This window comes from Apteryx mantelli, unplaced genomic scaffold (genome assembly GCF_036417845.1).
Source record: "Apteryx mantelli isolate bAptMan1 unplaced genomic scaffold, bAptMan1.hap1 HAP1_SCAFFOLD_40, whole genome shotgun sequence".
Classification (NCBI taxonomy): domain Eukaryota; kingdom Metazoa; phylum Chordata; class Aves; order Apterygiformes; family Apterygidae; genus Apteryx; species Apteryx mantelli.
Window position 1 is genome coordinate 1,972,668 of NW_027118755.1, and position 22,911 is coordinate 1,995,578.

General features: G+C 45.9%; 2 protein-coding genes across 4 annotated transcripts in view; one reads left to right on the forward strand and one right to left on the reverse strand.

Moving 5' to 3' along the window:
• LOC136996518 (SUN domain-containing protein 3-like) overlaps window positions 1-22,911 on the forward strand; it is a 390,273-nt gene that overhangs the window by 272,102 nt on the left and 95,260 nt on the right. The window lies entirely within an intron of this gene.
• LOC136996469 (olfactory receptor 4E1-like) lies at window positions 1,829-3,107 on the reverse strand. Its single transcript, XM_067317390.1, has 2 exons — window positions 3,096-3,107; window positions 1,829-2,752 (listed from the first exon to the last, which is right to left on the reverse strand). The coding sequence occupies exons 1-2, from the start codon at window positions 3,105-3,107 to the stop codon at window positions 1,829-1,831; spliced, it is 936 nt and encodes a 311-aa protein (XP_067173491.1).

Here is a 22,911-nt window from a genome sequence, read left to right on the forward strand (position 1 = left end):
CCATGGGATTGGCACATATGCCTCCTTTCACAATCCCCTTGGCTCTTTCATTGTCCCAGGATGCTACATCAAGGGGAAAGAAGATAGACAAGCAGAGAGTTATGCAACAGATTCCCAGATCAAGTCACTAACAAGCAGCTAACTTCATCCATCTGCACAGCCCTCCCTTTCATGCTCTCTCAGCCGCCTCCCCTGCCTCCTTCCCCATACCACAAGGAGTTTGGAGCTCCCCAGTGCCCATATCCACCCCCACACAGCCAGCTGTTCCCCAAAGCCTTCCCCTGCAGCGGTCAGTAGAGAAGAAACACCAAGCCAGAAAGGGAAAGGCTTGAGGACTTTTCTCCTTCTGCAGCCTTCCAGACATTGGCACAGAGTCTTCATTCAGCATCCTACTCTCATTGACTTCCATAGAAAAAAAAAAGAAAAAAAAAAAACCCAAAGCGGCAATGGTCAAGTTACCATTCTGTGATTGAACGTGAGGCTTCATTTGGAAGGCTTTCTTCCCTTCTTGTCATACTCGTATTCCATACTCATGCTCATACTGTCTGGTCTGTGGTCTCAACCGTGAGGACTCCTGACACATTTTCCTGTGGGAATTCCCTTTCTACCTGAAGGAAAATAAAGGTGTGTGTGTGGAGGGAAGGTTCATTTTTGAAACCCAAACTGATCATTCCAAGGGAACAGTCAGGAGCCTAAAACTGTGCTGTCTGCAAGTTAAGCCATTGTTTGCACTTTGGCTGTCACAAAGGAATGAGACATTCTGGCGGGCTTCAAGCTCTGTGTGATGCTACTGCAAAGGTGTCAAAGAGAAAGAGCCCTGATCTAGAGACTTTCCATGGAAAAGAAAGCCATTCACAGGTTGTGCCAGGAAAGACTGCAAAGCAAACTTCTCCCAGGCCACTTGCAGCATCATTACAGTCTCTCCCCAAGACCCACTGCTCCCTCCTCCACCTACCAGCACCCCACTCCAGCTCCTTCAGCAGCCTTTCAGCAGCCTGTCAGCAGTGAACTGATGTGTCCCTGCTGAATATGACAACAATCACAGCTGTGACATCCCAGCGCACCAGCTGCAGGGCTGCAGCTGGACACAGCCAACCCTGACAGCACTAGCTCAGAGCCACCCCAAAGGCCATCAGTGCCAAAGGAAGCAAGGACCAGAAGATGTTTTGGAGCTATGCCCATAAGGGGTCATTGATATCTCTCATCAGAGCTCATGGGATTGTGGGTGTTGAACATCTGGCCCAATGAGCTATTGGAAGCCAACACCGCTTCATTGAAACTGTTTCCAGAAAATGAATTGTCCCAAGCTTGAAAACAGGTATGCAGGCTGCCTGACAAGCTCAGAGGACTTTTCATCTTGTTGAGGTTTGGCCCCCTTCTCCATCTGAAGCAAGGTAGGGGCATTTGGCTTTTTAAAGCACAGTTTCCCAAGACCGCTCTTTCTGGTATTTCAGTGGATGTTCTGGATGGCCTGGGAATCTCACATGGACAAAGGAATGAAATATATGGGAAGGAAAGAAAGAGGAAGGAAAGTGTGTTCCCAGAAAGCAGGACTTTGTCATAAATATGCACTCCAGATTAGAACACCTCTTACTTGCAGAGCTTCTTGGCATTTCTATTTCAAAACTTGTCCTCTGATAAATGAGCTTAAAGCATCCCTTAAAGAACTTGTGGATGAGAACCAGTGCCATTGTTTGATTTCACCTCAGTGCTAAGGGCGTAGAGAAGACAAAATCTTAAGATACATGCCCAGAGAATACCCTGGAGGGAGGGGATAGGGACAGACAATACACAGGGATTGGCAGCCTTCTGTTCACTCCCAACAGTGTCACTTGTCTTGGGAATCAATCTGCCGCCTGCATAGCTTTCTCAAAGCATTTTTCATGTCCTCATTCCTAAAGGTATAGATAATGGGGTTCATCAGAGGGGTAATGGCCGTGAAGAAAACTGACACGACTTTGTCTGCAGCTAAACTCTTGGCTGGCCTGAGATAGATGAAAATGCAGTGTCCCAGGAAAAGTGTCACCACTGTCAGGTGAGCAGCATGGGTAGATAATGCCTTGTGTTGCCCTTCCGAGAGATGGTTCCTCAGTGAGACCAAGATGACCACATAGGAAGTCACCAGCACCAGGAAGCAGACCACAGAGATGAGGCCTGAGGTGGCGACAAGGAGCATTTCTAAGACATGGATGTTTGTGCAGGCCAACTTAATGACCAAGGGGACATCGCAAAAGAAGTTGTCAATGGCACTGGGACCACAGCATGGGAGATTGAGGGTCAGGGCAGTGAGGGACACAGAATGCATCAGCCCTTCCATCCACATGACCGTGGCCAGCTGGAGGCACATCTTCCGGCTCATGATGGTGCCATAATGCATGGGGTTGCAGATGGCTAGGTAGCGATCATAGGCCATGATGGTGAGGAGAAAGATCTCTGTGCAGGCAAAGAGGTGGAGGAAGAACATCTGTGCCACGCACTCCTCAAAGGAGATGCTCTTCTTGTCCACCAGGAAGTCAGCCAGCATCTTGGGCATCACCACTGAGGAGTGGCAGACGTCAATGACAGAGAAGTTGCTGAGGAAGAAGTACATGGGACTGTGCAGACGCTGGTCATGTGCAATCGTGAAGATGATGAGAATGTTGCCCAAAATAATCAGCACGTAGATGACCACGAAGAAGGTGAAGAGGGCCAGCTCTACAGCATGGTTGGTGGTGAGGCCCAAGAGGAAGAACTCGCTCACTCTAGTGTGATTCTGCCACACCATGTTTACTGCTGCATTGCACCTAGGAGAAAGGACCCGGAGAAAGGAGAATTAAATTTATGGTATGAGAGGACAGAACATGATGACAATCATACAAACTTGAGCTGTATGGAGGAAGAAAGACAGAACAGCCTAACAGTTTCACCCAAAAGGTGATGCCTAATATTAGCAGAAGTATTCAAGTTTGAAGGACAAGCGAGTACTGGAACAGGTTTTCAAAGGAGACTGTGGGATTTCTTCAGTTTCCAGACAATGCAATGCAAGCTGACTTACTTCTCTGACTTACTCAGGAGCTATCAGGTTGCAGGAAGATTTGCCTCCTGGCAGAATGTACCTCAGGATCCATCTTTCCTGATTCCAGGTATCTAGTTTAAGCTACCTGTCTGCAATTGTCAGACATAAAATGGATGAATCTGTGCCTGCAGTTATTCCTCTTCCTTCACTGTAGAGGAAACCAAATGATTAGTGGAAGACTTCTGTGTTGGGCATTGCAGTTTAGTGAGATGACATCTGAATAGACTTCAGGGAAGTCACTGCTAACTTCTTCATAGATCTCATAGACTGGGGATTTAGGCTTTCACTAAAAGATCATTTTTACAACCCTAGATACTTGTTGCTGCTGTTTGCTAAGTCTTGCCTGGTTTTCCAACCTCCTCCCAAAAGTAAGAATACCCAGCACAGTCTCCAAATGTGGTATGACACCACCTTTTCCTGCTAGGTAGCTGTCTGCAAATTCATTTGAGTGTGGCATTCACTTCCCCAGCTGCAACCTTGCTTGGGGAGAACAGATTCACCTGCTTTTCAGTCAGGAGCCAGTCAGAAACCTCAGCTGCTTGATAGCTGATGTATTTATGAGGGATCAAGCAATGCAACACCTGCAGTCACAAATTCAGTGACCTTGAATATCTCTGCCCATTCCATATTCCAGTGTTCCTGTGATTGTATTTTCATTTTGAAATGAAAATCTAAAAATTTTGTCAAAATAATCAAAAGTACACATACACAAACACAAAATCTTGTCTTTGGAACAGAAGAGAGACGAGAGGACATCGAATAGGAACCCTGTCCAACAAAGGAGAAAGCTTGTTTACAGCGCATGGTTCAAGGCGGTCATACAACAGAAATAATGATGTGGGAAACGGCAGGACTTCTCAAAGTTCCCCACTTTGCTAAAATGAAGCCATCTCTGAGTATGAACCCAGGGTTCTTGTATTTGGAAATCAACATCACTGTGGTTTCCTTGCTGCTGATACGCTGAGCTTCTGAGAACAGGGCTAACCAAGCACCTGAACGATAGCTACATTTCTAACAGCATGTGGATGCTCCAGAAATGGCTGAATACCCCAAAAGTGGTCTGCAGCTGTTACAAGTGGAGCCACAAGCCTGTAAAATGTACATTTACATTAGTATTTTCGCCTCTTACAGCTCCCACGACTAACATTTTCATAGGGCTCTAAAGTTGCCAAGGACCTGCACAGAGGCTCCTGTCTTCATTTGGAGTCTGCTGAGAGACAGATACTGATGTCTCCAAAGACACCTGGTAGAATCAGATGCCTGATTTCCTCCTGTACTGAAGGTCTTGCAAAAAGGACTGAAAAGCAACCAAACAGAAGTGTTGTTCTCCTTCCAGTCAACGTCTCAGCCCCTTCTCCCTGCAACAAACCCAAAAGCAAACAGAGTAGGGAGGAAAAACAGAGCTTACTTATGTAGTTTCCAGTGGTGTCCGGAAAAAGAATGATTGTGAGTTGAATTCCAGTGTTTTTTCTCCATAAAAGAAAAAGCAATTTTTGGTCTAAAAAATGGAGATGGATAAATAAATTTCTTCCTTTTGATCGGCATCCGTAAATTCCTCTAGCCAGAGGAACTGATAATTCCTGCAACTGAACAGGCAGGGTTTGCTTTGGTTTGGATTGATTTTTTTTTTTTTTGAGGGGGGGCGTGTCCCTCTAATATACCCAAGTTATCTTGTGCAGATGGTCCCCTCATACTGGAAGATCGTCCTGATATTTAACTAGTTCAAGCCTTTACTTAATAAACAAACAAACAAACAAACAAAGAAGCAAATAAATAAAATAAAATAAAATAAATCTTGATTGGTTACTTCATGAACAATGCAAAAATCAAAATAGAAACTGAACTTCCTGCCTACTTACAAAGCATTCCTGCCAATACGAAGAAGACCTGCCCCCAAATCAGAAGTTGAAGCTCAACACTGACAGGATAAACAGGGATGCAGAGGTAACTTACACCTTCAACCCTTCCCTGTAACGGCTAGTTCTGGAGAGCAAGAGCATGTGGTACTCAATTACTCTGAACACCAAATACAGAACCTTTTGTGCTGTGATGAAGTCATAGAGAACTGATAAAGCTTGGGCTGTGTGCTTGTCTGAAAGACAGATTTGGGACTCAAGAAATGTTAAATTCATGCCTTACTAGAGAGTCACAAAGGGATTTGTTAAATCATCGTAGGTTGTTGACAGTATAAGCTTTGGAAGAGATTTAATAAGTCCCTTGGGAGCAGAGCTGTGGGTCCAGTTAGTCACCCAGAAAACCTGTGTGGCTATAGTAGCTCACACAATTGTTCAAAGTCCATTTCAATGGCCTTTGGAGACAAAGAACAAATGTTCACCCATGCCACATAACTCGCTTTGCCTTCTTAAAGGTGTTCTTGGTGAACTAACACCAAGTTTACGCACTGGGAGAGCAGAATACAGCCCATGAGCTCTGCCCAAATGACTTGGACTTAGGAAAGGGATCACAAACTCAGTGTGGAAGAAGGCTCTGAATAAGAGCTGCCATGCTGAAAATCTGCACACTGCAACGAGTGCAAACTGAGTGATCAAAAGCGCCGATGGAGAACTGACAAAGGATTGCAGCTTCAGGCGTTCATCTTAAGGGATTTTCCTTAAAAAGAGAGAAATATTAATAAACAATATGCCTAATGAATGGCATTCAAGCACTATGTTTCTTATCTCCTTGCAACAGTGACAAAAAGTCAAGTATGGGCAGGATTATTTTCTCCGGTTCTTCATTTACATCTTTAGCTGTTCTGTCAGTAAGAACTATGGTTGTATAGAACAGCTTGAGAACAGTGTGGGGAAAAAAGGGGAAATCAAGCAAAGGAATTAACCGAGCCTCAGCTTCCTAAAGTCTTGTCTCAAAATGAAAACTTGCACATTGCTCTGAAAACACTTCCAAAAAAAAAAAAAAAAGGGTAGAAAGTGACATCTTTTGTATGGTAACTTAATCTTGGAAGAAACCCCCTTTTTTTTACGTTTCCCGGTGAGGCAAGAGAGTTCAAACACAGGCTGATAAGCATGGCCTAAAAGTTACAAAGTGAAGTGCCAGGATTATCTGCACAGAAAGAGGTTAGAAGCTGATTTGTCACAATGAAATTTACCTACTGCTGATAAAGCTGAAAAAAACAGCAGCTGACCCTGGAAAGTGCAGCTGCTTTTGCTCTAGCTTTTATTTCTCCTCTGTGGCTACTTTTCTCCCAATTGGCTTGGGGAGTGCCCACCTCATGTACTCATTTCCCAGGATGCAGATTATGGGATTTAGCAGGAGGTGACGGCTGTGTTAAGAAGACTGATATCACAGTGTCCTCAGTGAAGCTGGTGCAAGGGCAGGAGTAAATGAAGATGCAGTATCCCAGGAAGAGCATTACAAACATGAGCCCGATGGCAGAAGCACTGAGGGCCTCGTGCACATCTTTGCACAGATGTTTCTTTAGCAAGACTAGGAGGATGCCATAAGAGGCCAGTGGGACCATGAAGCAAGCCTAGATGAGCCCAGAGCTGGAGATTTTCAGCATCTCAAAAATGTAGGCATTCGTGCAAGCCGCCTTGACCACTGGCTGCACATCACAGACCAAGCTGTCAAATTCTGTGAAGTAGGGCAGCTTGATCATAATTCCAGTCAGGCCACAGGGGATCCCTGTCCCCACGCACACAGCCCCAGCCAGCTGTAGGCGTACTCTCGCATGAGTGTGAGATGATAGTGCATGGGGTTGCAGATGGCCCTGCAGCAGTCATAGGCTGTTACAGCGAGGAGGCAGGTCTCTGTACAGACAGAGATGAAGGAAGAACATCTGGGCCACACATCTTTCCAAAGAGATGATCTTCTCTGCACAGAAGAGGTCACCCAACATTTCAGGCTCTGTAACAGACGAATGGTGGATCTGGAGGAAAAAAGGGTTGCTGAGGAAGAGGCATGTGGCTATGAGAAAGTATCAGTCATGGTCAACAGACAGCATTACAAGGAGGTTGCCAGGCAGAGTCATGAGGTGGAGGGGCAGAAACACCACAGAGAGGATCATTTGTGCCTCTAAGCTGGAGGGCGGTCCCCGACGGATGAACTCTCTCACTGTGGTCTGGTTCTGTGTCACTTCTACCATGCTTTTGGTCATGACAGAGGGAAGGAAAATTTTCACAGAAACATCTTTTCCTTTTTCTTTCTTTTTTTTTTTTTCCCCCAGGGGGTGGGGTGAGGGTGTTAGTCCTTGAGATCTATTTTCATCCTCCCATATTGCTACCAGAAATTAGAAAATAAAGCGATAGAGAGACCCACTGAGTGGGATTTATGCATTCCAATTTATACTTCACTATAGACTCACTAACTTTGAAAAGACACTAAGATCATTAGCTGAAGTAATCAGCACATTTATATTGGCTCTTAAAGACCAGCCTTTTTTGTCAGCTGGAGTAGTTTACAAAAGGCAGTGATGCATAATCCATCACTGAGAAATGGCACAAGAAAATTATTATTATTATTATTATTATTATTGTTATTGTTAAAGAAACCCAAATGACAGGACTGAATATTCTTCTTGAAAAACCTGCTTGATTTGCAATACAAGTTGAATTCAGCCCTGTCTTCACTAGGAGATCAAAGTAGGTGATACATTTATAATGAAACCAGCTAAGAGTCAGTATTCTATTAAGAAAGTGGGATATTTGCAATCTTGTTGGTGGTGTTAGGCTGAATTACATTGGGCTGACAGGTGGAATAGTAAAATTGAAAAAAATACACTGCATCAGTTTTCCTTTATAAAAATTCCTGTGAAAACAGCACCCAAAGAATATTTGAAATTCTCTCTACAAATGCATCTAGCTACATATGAGACTTCTCTGGGAAAAGCATGAAAAATAATTCAGTACTCTTACTAATTCTGCCCTGCTTTGGAGTTCTGGAGTCTCTTCTCTTTGTTACTTTTTATGCAGTGAGAAATTGTTGACCTGGATTAAGAGACTGTCAACACAGAGCTTTCAGGCCAGACTGTAGCAAATGCAAACTCCAGATGTTGTGTAAATGGTGTTACGAGCAGTGAATTCAGCCAAATATTCTTCTCCCAAGTAATTAAGCCAGACTTCCCCCCATAGAGAAGCATAAGAAAAATTTTGGCTCTCTTTCTTTTAGAGTTGCAGTCCTGTGTTCCTCTCCAAATGCATAAGTTCTTGTTTCAGCCTAAGTGCAATCACTCAGAACAATTCCTCTCAACTTTCGGGAACCGGGGCTTTTAAACTGAAGCACAGAGACCATTACTGAGATATTCAAGTTCTTACAGACACAGGCACACACCCTGTGACAGTCCCTCCAACACCTGAGTGACTGCTTGGGAGAGTTACTAAAGTCACAGGCTCTTTTCTAAGAAGATGCCAGAAAGCAGCAAGTGGGGCTGCTCCACAAGCAAAGGTGAACTGGGAGCCCAGGGTGGCCATAGCATGGGCAGCACCTGCACCAATAGAGCACAGTCTCACAGCACCCAAGCAGGTCTCGGTTGGGGATAGCAGTGGGTTCTGTCAGCAGTCCAACAATCATCAGACCAGGCAAGGTGACGAGTCAGGTCCAAGCTCAGCACAGGAAGCTGTGGGAGATGACCTTGAATTTCAATACATGCAAGAACATATTGCCTGTGGTTGGTGATTTGCGCACAAGTGGAAACATTATCACTCAGCAATGGCCAAAAGAGCCACAGTGAGAATGACAGCCAGTCAGAAACAGAGTAGCTGCAGCTGGAGGCACCCCACCTGTGACAAAGGAACAAATGCTCCAGAATGACTCACTGATAATAAAACCTCCAACTGCAAAATCTGTGTGGGAGAAGATTGAAAGGTAATTGACTGCTGCTCAGCCCTCCTGGTTGACTTCCAAACTGCTGCAAGACATTGTGGTGGAGCTTCCACACCCATGCCAGAAAGCTGCAATGTGTGAATACTCTCAGGTCATATGCTTTTAGTACATAGACAGTAGGAACAGGCTGATCAGTACTGTCAAACTACTGTTGTGTGTTGAATGTATAAATGTTTGTAGCTTTGCAGTTACTGCCATATACTGAGTGTATCTTAAAAAGTGCTTATACTGTGGTAGTCATTTAAGTTACATAGCAGCAATTTTTTTATAATTAAACTGTAGATGTGTAATTTACAAGTTTAGGAGTGTGTGTATTGCTTCCCATATCCTGAGATTGAACCACAGCTCAGCTGGTCTGGGCCATTTGCTTCAGCTACATTATCACATTAATTGCCATAGTCAGAATGATACAGACTTAGCAATGGATACACTGATTGAATAGGCTTTATCTATGGAATGATTAGAAAAGGCCACTCACTTTTCCTGACCCTAGATGGGACGAGACCTGAGCAGCTGCTAACTGGCAGAAACTGAATGAAATTCAAAAGCAAGCAGAGACCTCTGAGGATTGTTAATAGCTCTGGGGTGAGGAGCAGGGGGTGCCAGTTCTTCGCCATGATATTGTTAAGCCTCTTGTAATCTATACAGGACCATAGTCTTCCTCCCCTCCTCCTGCATGAGGAGCCAGTAGGAGAGGTAGATAAACCACTGTGCCAGATTGTCCTCGAGGTATTCTTTGAGGGCTGCTAATTCAGGGTGGCAAGGCACCTCCTTTCTTGGCATCAGGTCAACGTGACAGTCATATGTGTCATAGGTCATGTGGTAGCGTTTCTTCCGCCTTCTTCTCAAAGACATCTGTAAAGTCACTCATAGTGTTTTGGAGGGAGTAGGGCAGTGAGTGAGGCAGAGGGAGAGTTACAGTCCTGGGGCCTGGGTGATTCAGGGCGGCAGGCTGTGGGGCTTGGCAGAGCCCTGGTGGTGCAGGGATCTTGGTTCTGAGGCTGTGTGGTGAGAACAGAGCCATGGTGTGTAGGTGTCGTATTTGGCCCAGTTAGCGTGCAATTATGTTCCTTGTTTTTTGTCTTCCAGGGGGGTGTTGTAGGGCTCTTGGCATCAATCAAGTCCATGGCAGCCATGCAGCCAGGAAACTGCTCACAGAGTGCAGAGCCAGGGACGTGGGAATCTCTGGACCAACTCACAAAGGTGCTGTGGTGGGAGACACAGACATAAGATGATCCTGTAGCAGGAGAAAGCCTCACAGTCACAGCCCCTGGTACTCACAGGTGACTCAAACCACCCTGATGTCTGCTGGAAGGGCAGCGCAGCTGGGCACAAGGAACTGAGCAGATTTCTGGAATTCACAGAAGATAATTTCTTGGTGAAGGTGACTGATGAACTGACTAGGAGAGATGCTTTGTTGGACCTGATACACTGGAGGGCATGGCTGCTATTCAGAGGGCCTTGACAGGCTGGAGAAATGGGCTAACAGGAACCTCCTGAAATGAAGGAAAAGCAAATCCTATGGCTCAAATCTGTGTGGAATAACACCATGCAACAGTGCAGGCTGTGTCCAACTATCAAGTAAGCAGGTCTGCAGAGAAAGATCTGGGGATTCTGAAAAACAAGAGCTTGAAAATGAGTCTGCAGTGTATCACTGCAACAAATGAAGGCCAACCACACCTTGGGTGTTGACGGGCGAGTGAAGAGTTAACAGGACTGAAGTTTGTCAATTGATATGCAGAAGTACTGAGAGCACAAGAGCTGACCTGCACAAAGCTGTTGAACAGAGGACTTAATAGGACTAAAGTCGTCTACCAACTGATATGCGCAAGGACTGATATGCGCAAGGCTGCGGAATGATTAACAAGACTGGAGAAGTGAAGTCTGCCACCTGGAATCTGCACGGACACCCGGGGAGGGAAGAAACAATACAGAGGTATTGTGGTCTTGCCTTGCTATCAGGGTCCCCCCAAGCAGACAAACAAACAGTCCTGTGATTGTGAAACTCGCAAAAAGTCAGCAAAAGCAGTGTTTGCCCAGAGCCCCAGCCGTATAAAAAGACACTTGGGAGCTAGGAGAGTTTGAGCAGGGACGGGAACGTGACCTGATCATCCTCTCCAGCTGGACCGTGAGTATTCCCCCCCCTCCCCTTTTCCTGGGACGCTGGGTTAAGGTAATTCCTCGAGGTTGAGAGACCTCTCACTAGGAGAGTGAACAAGAAAGCTTTCAAGTAGGGATAAGCAGTCCTTCCAATTAATAACACAGTAATCGACGGTTTCAGGTTATCCTTTCTAAACTAGTAACTGATGGTTTTGTGTTATCCTTCCTAAATTAGTAATCGCACTATTTTAATGGATGTTACTAATCCAAGAACTTGTGTGAGGAAATAAACATCTTTTTTATTATTATTATATTACTGTCTCAGTCGTTGCTATCGAACCTTCATAGCATGACAGCGTGACAGGTGTATTAGTAAGAGTGCAGCCAGCAGGCCCAGAGGGAAGTGATCCTTACCCTCTCTTTAGTACTTGTGAGGATACCTCTAGAGCATTGTGTCCAGTTTTGGACTCCCCAGTACATGAAGGACGTTGATGTACTGGAGCAAGTCCAGTGGAGGCTCTCAAGATGCTCAGGGGACTTGAGCACATGATGTACAAGGAGATGGTGAGGAAACTGGGCTTGGTCAGCCTTAGGAGGAGAAGGCTAATGCGACACCTTTTTTCCTCTCTACAACTACCCGATCAGCAGATACAGACAAGACAAAGCCAGGCTCATCTCAGATCTGCACGGTGATAGTACAAGAGGTAAGGGACACAGGTTGGAACATAGAAAATTCTTATTAGACGTATGTTTTTATTTAATTTGTTATTATTGTTATTATTATCTACCATGAGAGTGGTCAAATACTGGAAGAAGTTCCCCAGAAAGGTCATGGAATCTCCACCCTCGGAGGTGTTCAAGACTTAACCAGACAAATCCCTAACAATTTCATCTGCTTAGACCTGCTTTGAGGAGGGGTTTAGACCAGATGACCTCTGGGGGTTTCTTCCAATTATTCTATGATTCCAAGATTACAAATGCTTTGAATCAATAACATCGTCTTCTACTATTTTGTGTGTAGAACACCAAAGTGTTAACACTGCTGTAATGTAAATTACGTGGTAGCTAAATGCTCAAAAAGAAGACGGTATTTATTTTCTCCAGTCATAGATGGGAGATTCATCCACCCAAAATCAGATTTCTAGCGTATAGATATCTATACCAAAACTTGTATTGCCTTTGTGCAGGTAATGGATAGAATTGGTCATATCTCAGGTGTGATTCATCTCCTGAGGCAGGGGTGGGCTTTACAACCAGGTTCACCTATCTGCATTTCTGTGTCTACAGGATATGTGTGCACATGTGAGCTATCCCTCCACAGCTCCTGTTACAGTACATGGAAATCTATGGCTCAATTTATTTGTCCACACATAGGAATCTTGTACCATCAGGGAGGCCCCCAGGTTTTCTGTCTGACCTCCACTTTCTGCTCCACAAGCCAAGGGTCTCCCTTGTGTTGTACTTACCAGCCCCTGGAGATATTGTATGGCATCTCAGGTGTCACAAGAAAAGTGTGTCTAGGCAGGCGGCAAGTCCTCTTTCATTTGTAAAATGAACCTGATATAAGAACACCAGCTGTGGATGTCCGTATTGGAGATGTCTGAAGGTAAGGGAGATGGACCCTTTAGGAGTCAGTCTCCTGACTCCTGCTGGAGTGAGGGTCTGCTCTTCTGAATCTAAATCATAAAAACCCTTCCTGCAGTAAGTGCAAAAGCAGAAACACCTTGAGGACAATTCACACTCTTCCGTCACCCCCAACAAATACCTCTTTTAAAATGAGTCCTCTTTTGTTTTGATCTTCACTGAATGGAACACACTACAGTGTGTTTCAAACACAGAATACATGTAGAACTACTCCCATTAATGCTTTTTACCTGACTTTTAATCTGTTATTCATTTTTCTAGGTGCAATTCGTGACAAAAAAATGAATGAGGACATTAAAACTAGGTCAGGAAAATCATCCTACTGGCATTTGGAAACCTTTACAAATGTCAATACCTCTCTTTCTAGTGTTCTTCATGATTTACATTGTGACCATGTCTGGGAACATCCTCATCACTGTGCTGTTTGTGGCTGATTAGCACTTCCATAACCCATGTACTTCTGCTTGGGAAATCTGCCAGTGTTCCACTGTCATGCCCAAGACACTGGCCAGTTTCCTGAGTGGAGAAGAAAAAAATCAGTGTTTTTGACTCAGAATTATATTTTTTAGTTTTTTACCGGGTGCAAAATCTTACTGCCTGTTGGCAAGGTCTTTGTGATTAGGATTAGCAAATAGGCAAAGGATTTTATTATGAAGCTTGCATGAGTGAACAATGCTGCTTCAACTAGTAACTGTGTCTTGGCCATGTGGTTCCTTAGTTATTGACATGATGGTATCTCCAATGCACAAGTCAACTTTCTGCGCCCCACCCCCTTACAAAATTGTAATTTTGTTGAGGAATGTTATAAAGCTGATGCCTCCAGCGGGCTCTGGGACCCAAGGATTCCTGTCTGGGCACTGGAGCCCAGCCTGGTGCACCGAGGGAAGGCCTCTCCAGCCCAAGCACAGCTGCTGCTCTCCTCTTTGCAAATTCAACCAGTAGTGAGGCTGAGTGTTTATCTCACACACACATACACACACACACACACACACACACACACAGAGCAGATTAAGGGACAATACAAGCACTCTGTCCCCCTCCCTCACAGCTATTGCCAAGGTACATAGGCACTATGACCTGTGATCCCTGCTCCAGCTGCTGGCACTGAGACCCTCACTCCACTCACCCTGGCCACCCTCAGTAGCTGATATTTGAGTACACTGGCCCAACAACCCATGGTCCTGCTCCGGTGACTGATGCTAGGACCCTCTCTTGCCACAGTTACTGGCACCACAGACACAGGAGCCAGTATCACCTGAGGTCTGACTCCAGTTTCTGGGCCCAATACACTCACCCTTGTCTCTCCACCTAGATCTTACAGCACTCACAAATGGGATATGAAGACTTGAGCTATAAGAAAAAAACATGAGTCCTGCTTAAGGTGGATTGGAAAGGCACCTTTAAAACTACTGCAGAAGGTCAATATCTTGAAGGGTTAAACAATCACAAAGTCAATCTATCTCATGGACCATGCTGCACCTCCACAGGCTTGACCTGAGTGTTCAGTCAGCAGCTAAAGGCTGGTTACATCTTCCTGCCTGTACCTGTTGTTCCACGTTCTACCCAAATACTAAAGACAGTGTCTTGGGGATCACTCAGCTGGCTGGTTTGATCCCAGATGTGCAGGCTGGAAGGCTGCATAGAATTACCCACTCCCAATATAGCATTATTTGATCTGTAGAGCTTAAGGAAGGTATTGATAAAGATTTTGAGAGACTGTGGGTGGCAGCTGAGTGTAGCAAACATGAGACCATCGATTTTGGATAAAACAGTGATCAAAGTGGTCCCAGTCACACGTGAAGAGGGCGAGGTGGTCTTAGAATGGGAGATCCCTCTCCAAAAGTTATCTTCCCAAGTCTACAGAATTGGAGGAAGGAGGAATTTGTGAAATGGTCCAAGCTACATTGTCAAGGTTGTGGTATTTCAAACTTTGGAACTGACACTATCAGTAATGCTGGGCAGTAAAGTTATAGAGGCATTCCCCATAGGAAGCTTGTAACTGTGTTGTAATTATGAGCCAGTGTAAATGCTACCAGGGAATTCCTGGCTAGAGGAAGAGGGGAGACCCTAAAAAAGATTGGCAGGCATTGTTCGGTGGAGAGCAAAACTTGCTCCCGTATTATTGTCCTGCTGTACAGAACGTCCATATTAAGAGACACAATGTATTATGTGAGTTATTGGCAAATGAAATTGCCTACGCAAAGGTGTCTAGTACCATCTCAGAGGCCCTAGGATATCTGACATCCATACAGGGCTGGTAGATCTGGCATAGGGCCTATGGGAGACTTATGCCTTTCTGGAGCATCAGAGAGACACCAGCTGAGATGATACCCAGAGTATTTCAGGCGGCATGGCATACATGCCTGTATATGGCCAACTGAATCCCACAGAAACAACTGAATCCCTCCCTGTTTATCGGCTTTAGGATAAGATGAATCATGCGTCAACAATTTCTGACAGCTCTGACTGGGGGTTGGATTCAGCTGCTGAAAAGAAAAAGAAAAAAAAGCAAAATCAAGTGACTTTGTGGGTAAATCACTCTAATAAAGGTGTTTTTATTGAAGTATCACTCTCTGGAGCTGCTTCTCTTTTCCAGTTGGATGAATGGGAATGGCTATTCCATGAATATATGCTCATCTTTTAGCACTGCTACTGCCCAAGATAGGAGAGATGAGACCATATCCAGTACGTAGGGTATTTCTGAAGGGACCCAGGAAGTTGGCAGTGAAATGCAGATTTCTGCACAACACATTCTTGAGCCAAAAGCTCCTCTCATTGCATTGTCCATTGCCTACTACCCCACACAAGCTGCAAGGCAGAACATTTTCTGTGCTAGAAACTCTCTGGAGAAAAGTCTTCTCTTTAGAGCACGCTTCACCTCCACATTCCTCAGGGTGTAGATCAAAGGATTGAGGACTGGCGTGACAACATTATACATAAGCGTGGCTATCATTGTTCACCTGGGTGAATTCCCTAAGGAAGGTGGCACATAGTTAAAAATAACAGGGACATAGAGTAGGGTCACTACTGTGAGATGGGAGATGCAAGTGGAGAAGGATTTCCTCATTCCCTCCTTGGACTGGACTTTCAGTCGGAGGAAGGAAAAAATGTATAGGTAAGAAAAGAGTGTGCAGACAAAGGTGCCTGCCGCAATACTCCCTGTGGTGATGTTGAGAAGGCCCAGGTGGGGCTGGCTGCTATTGCAGGCCAGTCTCACCAGGGGCTTAATTTCGCAGAAGTAGTGTTGGATGTGGTTGGGGCCACAGAAATGGAGCTGGGAGGTCATGACTGTGTGCATCAGAGCATGAAGGAAGCCAGTAGTCCAACTGGCTGCAGCCAGCAGCAGGCAGGCCCGTGGGCTCATGATCAGGGTGTAGCGCAGGGGGTTGCAGATGGCCACATAACGGTCATAGGCCATGACAGCCAGGAGGAAAGCTTCGCTGCTACCCAGGAAGTAGGAGAAGTGGAGCTGGCTTAGGCAGCCAGTGTAAGAAATGCCCTGGTGCCCCGAGAGGAGCCCAGCCAGCATCTTGGGCACGGTAACTGTGGAGAAGAAAATATCCAGGCAGGAGAGGTTGCAGAGGAAAAAGTACATGGGGGTGTGTAGCCAGGGTTCACAGATCACCACAATCATGATTGCCATATTCCCCAGCAGGTTAGACAGGTACAGCAGTAAGAACAGCATGAACAGGAATTTCTGTAGCCCTTGGACATTGCTCAGGCCAAGGAGGATGAACTTCCTCACCTCTGTCTGGTTATCCATCCCTGCAGGGAAAGAGAGAATAACTTGGCAGTAACTTCCTATCTTTCTGTCCTCAGCTGCTATATCCATTTCCCAGCCTCCTCTTCCATAAGATGCATCATCAGCTGATGCTGCCTCATAAATGGAAGAGATCAGATACTGAGTCTGGAAGGGGACACAAAAGGATTCCTTGATTTCCCACCCCAACTGTTTCAACAAATACTGGAACTGTTGTAACCTATGTGGTCAATACTGATGCTGGAACTGCCACCTGTGTACCAGCTCACTGAAAGGAATGGCGTGTTTGAGAATAGTGAGAAAAGAAAATAATGAGGAAGAAAGACAGGCAGGCAGGCAGGAAGGAAGGAAGGAAGGAAGGGAGGAAGGAAGGTTGGTTACCTAATGTTTACATGAAGATTGCTCTGAAATCCTGCAGGTTTTCCTTTTTTAAATCAAAGAAGGGTCCTCTAATATGGTTTCTTCATTCCAATTCCTAGCTGAATAAACTGTATCTCTCCCGAAACTGAAAGAACTATAGTAGTATAGTGGCTCACATATAATACACTGCTTTCAAAGAGGATGAGTTCTGGCTGTTCAGTGGAGTCAGAAAACCTTTATACAGTACTCTCTGCCACTGAAACAATCACATTTATTTCCAGCAAAGGAAAATTTCTGTCTCTCTGATAACTCCTCTTGGGATCTAGCCTCTGAACCTTATGGGACTTCAGTTCAGAAAACATCAAGGCATAGCGTCTCAGGGACACAGAAATCTAATGATGCTGTGGGGAGTTGGACTGATCACTGATAAAATAACAGTTAGTTTTCCTCTTCTTCTAGCCACATCCTGTTAATATTGGTAATGATTATTTGTACAGCAAACTCTCATAAGCAGGAGGAAGGTGTAGAATCCAAAAAAAAAATTGAAATACGCAAGGTTATAACACCTAATTCTCAGAAAGACTAACAGTTTTAATGGAGAATTTTCCAACAAGTTTGTTACATCTTTTTGAAATTCCCAAGTATAATAAGTTGACTAGGTATCATGGCTTCATTGGACCTGACACAACTACACAGTTCACCTCTGTCTCTGACTTAACATCTTTTGCCCCCTTTATAGTCCTTATTTTATGTATTTATTTATTTATGTATTTTTAACTTCTGAAGATGGAGATAACAAACTATGATGATTTTTTTTAAGACCTCAAATACCTAAAAATAGCACCCGATAAGGCAATAGTAGACACATGCATTCAGGCAGCTTTTTCAGAATATGTATGCTTCAGAGATGAAGCTGATATAAGATCTCGTACCCATGACTCAGTCCATTACCTGAACACTTGTACTGGAACCATTGTTCTCAGCGCTCTTCTGTGCACAGGATAGCTAAGATGATTAAGGCTATGAAAAGGTTTTAGGATTACTCTGGTGATATCTAAGCATTTCTCTGTAGTTTCTCATTCAAAACTTCAGCAGACAACCTCTGATAACATACATGAGACTATTTATGTGTGAATATTTTAGTTATATACAGGTGCTTGTTGCTAGTCGGTGGTACGAATGTATATGATACGCATGAAGGCAAACGGGAACTTCTTAGAATCATTCAGAAACTCAAATCAGCTCTAGAAGCAGGAATGCAGTGTTGTTTCAGAGGTCCTAGCACCTGAGTGTAATTCAGCTTGACAACCATCAATGCCCTCAGGGTGCCAAAGGTGTTTACAGCCCCTGACTCCTGCTGCACATAAGTGCCTGTAAGCAAGCATCTTCATGTGGTGAAGTTTTTCCATTCTCACAATGGCACAGTGCAACAAAACCTCAGTGCCTGGAATAGCATCCTGCCAGTCACCTGTGAATGCTTCCATGGACAACAGTGCCATTACATTGATATGGGCATTCATATGCACTGAGACTGCATTAAGGCTTCCTGGATATCACAATGTGACCGCAAGGCAGGCAAGAGAGGGTCGGATACTGGTGGAAAGAGACACTCAAGGTTCATAAGGGGCTAAACAGGATAGGTTTAATAAAGGACTTACTTACACTACAAGCTGCATGGGGAGCCCTGGGAACTGCGAGGAGGGGTTGCCAATGGGAGGCTGCTGGAGGCATGGGTCGGACGCAGGAGTCAGATGTCCAGGCAGAACTTGACTCGTTGTTCGTAAGGGCCCCTTAAATCTACTAGAACTGTTTCCTTATCTTAGCCGTGCTAACCTTGAGTAGCTCCTGCCCGGGAAGCAGCTAGACGTTGTTGACAAAATGGAATATGCATGCCTGGCCCTGATGGGAATTTGGTCAGTGTGTAGTTCCACATGCTGGGCCTGCTACCACACACTCTGACGGTCATTGACTCCTCGCCAGATCTTCCGCAGGTGTTCTCACTACACACAAGAATCCTCCCCATGACTTGTATGCCCTTTCTTGTCCTCAGAGAAGAGAGAGAGAGAAGAGAAAAGAGAGAGACAGAGTGAGTGATTAAAGGAGTAGCGTCAGGCAGAAAAGTCACTAGTGGGATTTACAGGTGAACCGTGTCAATGAAGAAGCAGTGGTTGTGTTGTGTAGCAAGGGGCTGGGAAGGAAGCCGAAGTAAGAGGGAGAATTATGAGAGAGAGCAAACATTGGTAAGGAAAGCTGAAGCAGTCTGGTTTCTAAGAACAGACAGGGCTGGCCCAGACCTAGGAAGCAGGGAGGTGGTGTGAGAGGAATGAGGGAGGAGGGTTAGCAGAAGGGACCCACACAAAGCAGGACACATGCTGACATGCTTGCTCCAGCCCAAGAAAAAGCCTACATCTCCTTCTCCATGCAGAGCAGTGGCTAGCCATCCTTCTAGGCTTGTGTATATAAAGACCCAGGTCCAGCTACAGGGACTTCAGTAATGACCTCTATGCCATCAGGTATTGCCTCCCTGTAGATGCCTCTTGGGACTCTAGGGTCTTGCAGCAAAAGGATCTGCTACTGCTGTCCTCAAGGTGCAAATCCGCACTGTGCTTAGCATCCCAACCATCGTCCCCTTCCAGAGCATGGCTGCATTTACCACTGGCCTCAGCCAAGCCAGCCTTTCCAGGAACTTAGAGCACTTTGCTGAAGCACTTGCACAGAACATCAGTGATGGTCTTGGAAACCTCTGAGGATGGAGACTTCACAACCTCTCTGAGAAACTTGTTCCAGTACCTGACTGTTCTCACGTTGAAAAAGTTTCTCCTTATATCCAGTTGGAAGCTCTCTGGTTTCAACCTATGACCATTGTCTGTCATCCTCCCGCCATGCATCACTGTGGAAAGCTTGGCTCTGTTCTTCTCAAGACTTTCCTGAAAGCGCTGGATGACCGTTATTAGGTCCCCCCACTCAAGCTGCCCGTTCTCCAGGATGAACAAGCCTAGTTGCCTCAGCCTCTGCCCATGGGACAAGTATTGCAGCTCCCTGGCCATCTCAGTGCCTCTCTGCTGAATTTGCTCCAGCTGATCAATGCCTTCCTTGTATCAGGGGGTCAAAACTGGGCACAGTATCCTTCATGTGGTCTAACAAGTGTTGAATAAAGGGAAATAATCACCTTCCTTGATCTACTGGCTATGCCCCTCTTCACACAGCCCAGCGTGCTGTTGGCCTTCTGCACCTCCTGGCACACTGCTGGCTCTCGTTAAGCTTGCTGTCCACTAGGATCTCCAGGTCCTTCCTCAAAGAGCTGCTGCTCAGTGAGTAAGTCCCCAGCCTGTGCCGTTGCAAGGGGTGCTGCCTTTCCAGGCACAGGACTCTGTGTTTGTCTTTGCTGCATTTCATAAGGTTCCTGTTGGCCCATTCCTCTAGCCTCTCCTGGTCCTTCAGAATGGCAGCTCTGCCCTTAAGCATATTGCCTGGCTGCCCTTGAGAAGCGTGCATTCCATGACCTCCTCCAGATCACTGATAAAGATGTAAAGGAGGACAGGTCCCCAGATAACCCCCTGCACTACTCCACTCATTACTGGCTTCCAAGTAGAGTACAACGCACTAACCATGACCCTCTGAGTGCCATCATCCAACCAGTTTTTACCAATTAAGTTGCCCACCTATCCAGACTGTAACGTCCTAACTTGAATACAAGAAGAGACCGTGTTGTGGGAGACAGTGTTGAAAGCCTTGCTAAAGTCAAGGTGGATGACATCTATTGCTCTTCCTGCATCCATAAATCTAAGCATGTCATCATAGAAGGCTATCAGGTTGGTCAGGCATGATTTATGCTTGGTAAATCCATGCCGATTGTTCCAAACTACCTTGTTATTCTTAATGTGTCTAGAAATGTGTTCCAAGAGGCCTCATTCCATGATTTTCCCAGGGACTGAAGTCTGAATATTTTTGTCACAAACTTGTATGAGGGCAGGGCATGGCATCCCCATTTGCTGGAGGTGAAAAGGAGGATGAGGTGTGTGTGGGTGTGAGGGAAATGGGGGGACAAATCTTGTCCTTGTGTATGAGGGGATCAAGCATGTCCAGGGGAGCGTGCTTGTGTGGAGGGAAAAGGGGACCAGGCATGTCCATGGTGGTGGGGTGAATGGGGGTGGGGCATGTCTGTGTGCTGGGGGAATGGTTCATGTCTGTGTGTGAGGGGAACTGGGACAGCACATGGGTATGTGAGGGGAATGGGGGACAGGGCGTTTCTGAGAGGTAAGATTGAGGAGACAAGGTGTGAGTGGGGAATGGGGTGGGGTGGGGCTTTCTTGTTGGGAGGATGAGGAGCATGTCAGTGTGTGAGTGGTGCATGTCCTTGTGCAAGGCGAGAGAGAGGGAACATGACTGAGGGGAACGTGGTATGCGTCTGCATGGGGGAATACAGGGACAGGTTGGGGAGAGGGGGTTATGGGTGAACTGTGGTGTATCTGGGGATTGTGGCACACTTGTAAGTGAAAGGGGCATGAGGGTTTGGGCATGTTGATGAGAGGCATGGGGAGAAGTACTTGGGGAGCATGTGTATATGGAGGATCATTTGGGAACCATGTCAGGACAGTAGGGATGTGTGAGAGAGACCTGCTGTGGAGAATACAGTATGTTGTGAATGAAAGAGAAGAGGAAGCATGTAAATGGTGGTCCAAGAGAAGATGGGAGGACCTGATATGGGAGGCTGTAGGGACGGGGAAGTGAGGGAACCATTGTGGGGCACATGGGGCTACAGCAGAAAAAGGTGTGTGTGTGTGGGGGGGGGGTGCACACGGTGTGGGGATGTTTCAGAGTTGTGGCAGAGGAAAGTTTGTGCATGTGTGGGTTGGAGGTCTGCACGCAGGGCTACCCTGCATGGAATAGGTCTGGATTGTCACAGGGGAAGGAGGGCGTATTCATGTGTGCGCAAGTGTCTTCTCACTGCATGGATGTGGTGGGGGGATGTGGTGGGGTTGAAGCAGAGAAGGGAGTTGTGTGTGACAGGGATGTTGTGTGCAACAGGGAGAGCGGCGAGCGGGGCCCCTGTTATGGGGACAGGCCTTCCCAGGCCTCAACGTGACTCTCAACCGGGCTGGACCACCTTGGCGGCTGTTAATTAGGCATGCCCATCGCAACTGTGCTGTTAGGATATCCAGGAGGACAATCTTAAAAATATCGACCAGATGGTAATGGGCTGCCAGCTGTTGATGTCCTCTTGTTTCTGCGGATCAGTGGATTTCAGTATTAAAATAGTTCTGCATTCCTTGATCCCATCCAGGATCTTCCCAGCCAGATGGCATAGGTTGAAAAAATCAGCCAGTTGGCTACCTTGAGGATCTTTCCTCATAACATCCCTCAGGCACAGGCCATCCAGCCAGGGGTGGAGTTCTTATTCATTTCTGCAATGATCTTCCTCACCTCCCCTGGGTTGATCATTTTCCTGAATGAACAGTTGTCCGCAGGTCCAGCACCATGGAAAGCCTATGAAGGGGCCTTCCTCTTCCCACTTCTTTCTGAACGAGCAATGCAGCTCATTCATCGGAAGGGGGCACTTCCGTGCTTTGATGTTATCCAAAATGGTACCAGTGAGATTCTTGCGGTCTATCTCAAAGAGCCACTGGTATCTCAGGGACAGGCCCTGTCTCACCATCCTGTTCTTCATCCACCTCCTCTCCACCTTCACAGGTGTGGGTCCAGCTTGGTGTTTTTGTAGTTGTTTAAATTTGGCTGCAGCAGCATGCCCTGACAGCTGTGACACCCACTCCTCTGATCACGTATTGATGCTATCCCAGATATCTTTGCCATCCTCCAGAGCCCTCTCAAATGCAACCCTTTGGCTGGAAGAAAGGGTTTTGGCTCAAATCCAGTCATCAGCTACTTTCCTTCTATATTCCATCTTCACTCCCTCTACTTTCCCTCTCTCAACTGGTACATCTCTTTCACACAGATGCTCCACTCTCTTCAGCAGTGCCAGTCCACTTGCACCTGCCAAGAGCTGGCGTCTTTTATCACTGATCTGTTTTGCCATTTTTGCAGGCAAATCTTCCATGATCACGTTATTTATACAACGCACATTCTTGTACTTCTGTTCCAACTCCATCAATAGAGTCGTCTCTTCCTCCATCCAGCAGCTTTTGTGCATACCATT